At 33.3% G+C, this 8,368-nt stretch overlaps 1 protein-coding gene across 1 annotated transcript in view; it reads right to left on the bottom strand.

Annotated features, from left to right (window-relative positions):
* Positions 1–95: 95 nt before the first annotated feature.
* The window catches only part of stard5 (StAR related lipid transfer domain containing 5), a 10,759-nt gene continuing 2,486 nt past the window's right edge, over positions 96–8,368 (bottom strand). Inside the window, exons 4-6 of the mRNA XM_016548372.1 lie at positions 6,849–6,966; positions 6,628–6,721; positions 96–3,266 (exon numbers count right to left, since the gene is read on the bottom strand). Of these exons, the coding sequence (XP_016403858.1) occupies positions 3,122–3,266; positions 6,628–6,721; positions 6,849–6,966 (357 nt within the window). The 3' untranslated portion in view covers positions 96–3,121. The remainder of the gene's footprint in view (positions 3,267–6,627; positions 6,722–6,848; positions 6,967–8,368) is intronic.

Genomic DNA, 8,368 nt, shown 5'->3' on the forward strand with positions numbered 1-8,368 from the left:
GAATTAGGCTATAGGCAGGTGAGTTTTTTTTTTCAGGGTTGGGGCTGAACTCTGCATGACTGCGGCTCTCTAGGACCGAACTTGCCTACCCCTGAGCTAGACACAAACGGGCAAAAGGTAATTAAAGAGATCAAAAAGTCACACAACACACTGGGTTCCCTCTGAGGTCAGTCATAGCAGTGCTATATTAAACAGTCCCTTTGTCCATGTGCGATTATGACGTATTACAAGCAGAGATAGAAAGCCAAAATGGGATTCATTTCTACTATGTCTATGGAAAAAAAAATAAAAATCATAATTTCCATATTTTTGGAAAGTTTTAAAAGGGTCGGGCAAAACTGTCAATTTAAAAATGCACTCCCTTTTAATTCATGCATGTATATTTTAATTGAATTGGCCACGCCCCACAGGATGCAAAATTGGAATAGAATTTGAAATGAGATGTTCAACAATCAAACAACAGAGGAACTCATTAGTCAAACACAATCATTTAGACTTTGGGGAAAATTGGAGCATTTTGGGAAATTAAAGGGAGAGTTCAACTTCACACCAAATCTGTATGAGTCTGAACTAAATAGTTGCTGGTAGCCATTGACTTCCATTGTATTTTTTATTTTTTCATACTACGGAAGTCAATGGCTACCAGCAATAATTTGCTTACCCGCATTCCTCTAAATATATTTTGTCTTCAAGTATAAATACAGATTTGGAACAACTCGAGGGTGAGTTGACAGAATTGTTCGGTAAACTATCCCTTTTTAACTTTCTTCCATGGTTCATCAAATGATTAACTCATTGAGTTAATTTATTAAGTATATAACATACTATATTTAATATTAATTTTAAATATTTCAGATGATTTCTTTAAATTTCATTCAGTCACTTGTTTAATTCAATTCAGTAAATTCTAATTCAAACTCTGCATCCCGGTCTCTACCTCAATTCAAACTCGGGAACTAAAAAAATGGAATCTCAGTCATTCTTAATTACTCTGATTCCACACAGGATTCCACTCAACTCCCCGTTCTATTAGACTTCTCATTCATCTTAATGGCAGTTGCTGGTCTGGCTGGCACAGGACCCAGTGGATGTGGATACTTGTATACACAAACACAAGGATACTTTTGATTGGCCATCGGTGGAGAAAAAAGCTTTATACTGGGCCACCAGCAGGGGCCACTGGGGTCATGCTAACCAGCTAAACCTTAAGCCTGTGGGCTATTCTTTTATCATTATATCATAACATCCCTCATCATAATTCTGTCATGACTGTTCTGGCCTTTTTTGTCAGTCTCAAAAATACAGTACATAAACTCAGTTGTGTTAACAGAGAACAGCAGTAAATGCAATTCTTCAAATTTGTCTGAAGATATGTGTCTGTCAGTAAACATTGATTTGCCAAAGCCATTTATGCGCTAAAATATCACTATTCAAATATAGAAATACTTATAGAAAGTTTCAGCATAAGTAACACCCAGACTTGTGTATAAGGGTCAAGCTTGAGCATCTATCAAAAACTCCAATATTCAAAAATGTAATCTCTAGTCTAAGACAACTGTCCTCAAATATGTAACTGAAACTCTCAAAACAGCTTATTAAAATAAAACTCTGTTCCAAAAATGAGTGAACTGCCTATTTAGGCCAGACATCAAACATGCACTCCTGACACAGAAGCAGTAACCCTATGTTGCCTTCTAAGATACCTCATTCTAAAGTAGCGTCATGTTGTATGATAAAATCAAACTCTTTAAACCAATCATGAGTCGAGTCCCTTATGCTTCATGTGAGGAGCATTATTTGTGCTGCCTATGTAGGGAGCTCCAAACCAGCAGACGGCAAGGCAGCTCACTACCTTTTAAAATAGAGCTGTATAGTCCAAAAAAAGTTAACAATGCCCTATATGAATGAAAATAATCCAAATCTATTATCATGCTACATTATAAGATCACACTACTGAATTATGGTAAAAAAAAAAACCCTGATGGAATGACTCCATGGAATTCCCATATAACAAGCAGACTGATAAAATGTAATTTGAATGCACTTTCAGTCACTTTGGATAAAACAGGGTTTCTGCAGGATTTTATGAAGACATTTTAAGACAATGTAAAGAAAATTTATGAAATGGAGTGAAGGGAACACAAAACATCAATATGTTCTCTAAATGTGAATGTCTAGAGCAGACAATGGGTTGTATTAGCAACAGTTTGAAACTTCCAACAAAACTCTTTTACTTTTTCATACATTTTACTAAAAATAGCTTATGGCTTAAATACCTCTGCTCCCAACCAAGAGTATGGAAATTACTTTCATTGTAGCTTCTGATCACACTGCAAAAAAAAAAGAGATGTTCTTCCTCAGTTATTTTGTCTTGTTTTGTGGTGCAAGCGTCTAAAAAATTTTTAAATCAAGAAGCAAATTGCCATGTTTCTGAGAAATTTATCCAAATGGAGTTTATGAATAAAACAAGAACAAAAATCTGTCAAAGGGCTCAAAATAAGACCCCATTTCAGACCCCACTGACAAATATTTGTTCTTGTTTTAAGCATAAACTCACTTAATTTTGTGCTGTTTAGTTCAGTTTCAGACTTCATATATTCATTTTGCATCTCAAGTAAATGTATCTTGATTAAGGATGTTCAGATATTTGATCCGCCAAAATATCAAGACAAAAATAATGAGGAAAATATTCATTTTTTGCAGTGCATGCAACATTGAATGCCATAACTTCATGAATTTATAAGCTTTCTGCACCTATTTAGGGCCTTTTAAGACCTTAATTTGTGTAAAAGTGAATTAAGATTAAAATCCGCAGAAACCCTGTAAGAGCATCTGCCAAATGCATAAATGTATCATTTTTTTGTGCAATAGTTCATTGTTTGAATCAAGTTTTCAGAATTTCCGAAATAATATGTCAAACAAAATGTTCCAGTACTCTTAACTCTATGTGCAAGTGTGTTTGGACACGTGTAGCTATTGGAAGAATCAGGAATAAATCTATAAGTACAGTAAATTCACTGTCCACTAAAACTTAATTAAATGCAATTAAGTGCATCAAATTATTAAAATATTCACATTTAAGATTAAAGGGGGGTATATTATCTATAAAGTGCCATTGGTGCTATTTCAGCGATTTTACGGCTTTGGTCAGGTTGCTGTAAAACTCCACCATACTAGTGGGGAAAAATGAATCGACAACCGAACGAGGAAGCAAACCTCCAAGATCAGTCTGGAAAAAGCTGAACAGCTGCATTTTGCCTGGTTCCCTACAGAGAGAGGAAAAAAGTAAACATTTGATGCTCTTGATGAACCAATGCATGAAGAAAAAAAGACGTCTGAAATGTATTTTTTTTTGCCACCAATGCATGAAGAAAAAAAGACATCTGAAATGTACTTTTTTGCCACCAATGCATGAAGAAAAAAAGACATCTGAAATGTACTTTTTTGCCACCAATGCATGAAGAAAAAAAGACATCTGAAATGTACTTTTTTGCCACCAATGCATGAAGAAAAAAAGTCATCTGAAATGTAATTTTTTGCCACCAATGCATGAAGAAAAAAAGACATCTGAAATGTACTTTTTTGCCACCAATGCATGAAGAAAAAAAGACATCTGAAATGTACTTTTTTGCCACCAATGCATGAAGAAAAAAAGACATCTGAAATGTACTTTTTTGCCACCAATGCATGAAGAAAAAAAGACATCTGAAATGTACTTTTTTGCCACCAATGCATGAAGAAAAAAAGACATCTGAAATGTACTTTTTTGCCACCAATGCATGAAGAAAAAAAGACATCTGAAATGTACTTTTTTGCCACCAATGCATGAAGAAAAAAAGACATCTGAAATGTACTTTTTTGCCACCAATGCATGAAGAAAAAAAGACATCTGAAATGTACTTTTTTGCCACCAATGCATGAAGAAAAAAAGACATCTGAAATGTACTTTTTTGCCACCAATGCATGAAGAAAAAAAGACATCTGAAATGTAATTTTTTGCCACCAATGCATGAAGAAAAAAAGACATCTGAAATGTAATTTTTTGCCACCAATGCATGAAGAAAAAAAGACATCTGAAATGTAATTTTTTGCCACCAATGCATGAAGAAAAAAAGACATCTGAAATGTAATTTTTTGCCACCAATGCATGAAGAAAAAAAGACATCTGAAATGTAATTTTTTGCCACCAATGCATGAAGAAAAAAAGACATCTGAAATGTAATTTTTTGCCACCAATGCATGAAGAAAAAAAGACATCTGAAATGTAATTTTTTGCCACCAATGCATGAAGAAAAAAAGACATCTGAAATGTAATTTTTTGCCACCAATGCATGAAGAAAAAAAGACATCTGAAATGTAATTTTTTGCCACCAATGCATGAAGAAAAAAAGACATCTGAAATGTAATTTTTTGCCACCAATGCATGAAGAAAAAAAGACATCTGAAATGTAATTTTTTGCCACCAATGCATGAAGAAAAAAAGACATCTGAAATGTAATTTTTTGCCACCAATGCATGAAGAAAAAAAGACATCTGAAATGTAATTTTTTGCCACCAATGCATGAAGAAAAAAAGACATCTGAAATGTAATTTTTTGCCACCAATGCATGAAGAAAAAAAGACATCTGAAATGTAATTTTTTGCCACCAATGCATGAAGAAAAAAAGACATCTGAAATGTAATTTTTTGCCACCAATGCATGAAGAAAAAAAGACATCTGAAATGTAATTTTTTGCCACCAATGCATGAAGAAAAAAAGACATCTGAAATGTAATTTTTTGCCACCAATGCATGAAGAAAAAAAGACATCTGAAATGTAATTTTTTGCCACCAATGCATGAAGAAAAAAAGACATCTGAAATGTAATTTTTTGCCACCAATGCATGAAGAAAAAAAGACATCTGAAATGTAATTTTTTGCCACCAATGCATGAAGAAAAAAAGACATCTGAAATGTAATTTTTTGCCACCAATGCATGAAGAAAAAAAGACATCTGAAATGTAATTTTTTGCCACCAATGCATGAAGAAAAAAAGACATCTGAAATGTAATTTTTTGCCACCAATGCATGAAGAAAAAAAGACATCTGAAATGTAATTTTTTGCCACCAATGCATGAAGAAAAAAAGACATCTGAAATGTAATTTTTTGCCACCAATGCATGAAGAAAAAAAGACATCTGAAATGTAATTTTTTGCCACCAATGCATGAAGAAAAAAAGACATCTGAAATGTAATTTTTTGCCACCAATGCATGAAGAAAAAAAGACATCTGAAATGTAATTTTTTGCCACCAATGCATGAAGAAAAAAAGACATCTGAAATGTAATTTTTTGCCACCAATGCATGAAGAAAAAAAGACATCTGAAATGTAATTTTTTGCCACCAATGCATGAAGAAAAAAAGACATCTGAAATGTAATTTTTTGCCACCAATGCATGAAGAAAAAAAGACATCTGAAATGTAATTTTTTGCCACCAATGCATGAAGAAAAAAAGACATCTGAAATGTAATTTTTTGCCACCAATGCATGAAGAAAAAAAGACATCTGAAATGTAATTTTTTGCCACCAATGCATGAAGAAAAAAAGACATCTGAAATGTAATTTTTTGCCACCAATGCATGAAGAAAAAAAGACATCTGAAATGTAATTTTTTGCCACCAATGCATGAAGAAAAAAAGACATCTGAAATGTAATTTTTTGCCACCAATGCATGAAGAAAAAAAGACATCTGAAATGTAATTTTTTGCCACCAATGCATGAAGAAAAAAAGACATCTGAAATGTAATTTTTTGCCACCAATGCATGAAGAAAAAAAGACATCTGAAATGTAATTTTTTGCCACCAATGCATGAAGAAAAAAAGACATCTGAAATGTAATTTTTTGCCACCAATGCATGAAGAAAAAAAGACATCTGAAATGTAATTTTTTGCCACCAATGCATGAAGAAAAAAAGACATCTGAAATGTAATTTTTTGCCACCAATGCATGAAGAAAAAAAGACATCTGAAATGTAATTTTTTGCCACCAATGCATGAAGAAAAAAAGACATCTGAAATGTAATTTTTTGCCACCAATGCATGAAGAAAAAAAGACATCTGAAATGTAATTTTTTGCCACCAATGCATGAAGAAAAAAAGACATCTGAAATGTAATTTTTTGCCACCAATGCATGAAGAAAAAAAGACATCTGAAATGTAATTTTTTGCCACCAATGCATGAAGAAAAAAAGACATCTGAAATGTAATTTTTTGCCACCAATGCATGAAGAAAAAAAGACATCTGAAATGTAATTTTTTGCCACCAATGCATGAAGAAAAAAAGACATCTGAAATGTAATTTTTTGCCACCAATGCATGAAGAAAAAAAGACATCTGAAATGTAATTTTTTGCCACCAATGCATGAAGAAAAAAAGACATCTGAAATGTAATCTTTTGCCACCAATGCATGAAGAAAAAAAGACGTCTGAAATGTAATTTTTGCCACCAATGCATGAAGAAAAAAAGACATCCGAAATGTATTTTGCCACCAATGCCTAAAGAAAAAAAGACATCTGAAATGTAATTTTTTGCCACCATCTGTTGTCTGATGTTTGAATTACATCAACCAAAGACATGAGAAACTCACCCAGGAACAGGAACACAAAAACAGCCACAAGGATGGTTGAAGCCTCTGACGTAGCCAGGTTGAGGAGGACAGTTTGGATGGCTTACATTGGTAGCTATAAATCGATAACAATATCAATAACAGCATTATTAAGATAGTGGTCTAATGTTTCTTTATAATGACCCTGTGATTCTATTCAGTGTCAGATTCAGATCCAGCTAAAGGAGAAAGGCCACGCGTACCATTTGATGAAACTGTGCCATCCTCATAGCGTTTAACGGAAATGACATCAACAAAATCTCGAGGTGATATAATACCCATAGCAGCCGAAGGCGTGACCGTTCGACAGATCGAAACATCCTATGAAACGAAAAAGGAAAGATATAGAAATGTATAAATCTACTGTTGCATGATCGCTGCTTTATGTACTAAATCATTGCAATGCCATGTGCATCATGAACATCTCAATGGAAATCAAAAATAAGATTTATTAATAGTGAAGCGAAGGGAAACGGCAAAAATAATTACTGTTTTCAAACAGGTATGCCAGATACTTCTCTAGTCTGACAATGATGGGACAAACGCCCTCAAACTCACGCTATTGGTTGAGCGAATGTTGCTTTTTGGGCTGGTTTGTAAACTCGACAATCAGATCTATGTGCCATTCACCCAGTGTTTACACTTTTCAGGATGTTAGCCAACAAATGGCTTACTTATAGCTGACTGTGCACATTAAACTGGGATACAAAAGACTGTTTTAAAATAAGAATTACCATCAGCGATCTTTGGCAATTTAAATAAGAATTCTGAAATAAAACACTGTTTCTTACACCTAGCTGAAAGAGGAACTGGTCAGGTCATGTGATTTAACTCAACAATGATCTCCTTTCACATGGGTGTGTATTTGTGTTTTTCTTACCGAAGACACCTGCTCAAGCAGCTCAAACTTTTTTATATTAGCATCCCATTTTACACGTAGTCCATTGATTTCAGGTTTCAAGCAGTCCCACACTTTCTCTGGACTGCCATTGACAATCCCCTCCCCCTTATACCTAAAAGCCCCAAAGAACACACAATCACTGCTCATGCATACGGGACAAAGGTTAATGTCAATGCTGCCATGATGTTTGCACACGATGTCGATGACAGTTAGAGAAAAAAAAAAAGTAAAATATGCAGATTATAATGTGAATATAAATAAGAAGTCAATGTAAATACAATTAATAGTTGTATAAAATATCACTGTACTATATATAATGTTTATTAAGGAAATATTACAGGGTTCTCACCTTTTCAAATGTATATGACTTTCATTTATATGTACATATATTTTTGTTTAAAAAATACAAATTTGTTCACAAAGTTTCATTAAGTTTTTAGTAAAGGTGCAACTTTGTTTTGTTCCGTTTAATCTAAGAAGGGAAGTTTTCTGAAAAGAGGACAAGCCCAAAATAATGAAATTCTGGGAAACATATTGTTTCACACATTCTTACAAAAATGTCATTAAAAACAAATGAAAAAAAAAACTAAAACTGTTATTTACAAAATTAAAACGATTTTTTTTTTAACTTAATAAAAGTAAGAAATGAATCAAAATGTCTATAATAGAAGCAGCATCCATGTATGCCATAAACAAAGCAAATATTTCAAAACAATTAATTTTCAGTACATTATACAAAAATCATCACGTTTGTCAAGGCCGTGATCAAATCTTTAGGTCTTCCAGACTTAAGAGCTGAACAATGTTTTTTTTTTTTTTTTT

The sequence above is a fragment of the Sinocyclocheilus rhinocerous genome, unplaced genomic scaffold (assembly GCF_001515625.1).
Source record: "Sinocyclocheilus rhinocerous isolate Xijiao unplaced genomic scaffold, SAMN03320098_v1.1 scaffold433, whole genome shotgun sequence".
NCBI classification, from domain to species: Eukaryota; Metazoa; Chordata; class Actinopteri; order Cypriniformes; family Cyprinidae; genus Sinocyclocheilus; species Sinocyclocheilus rhinocerous.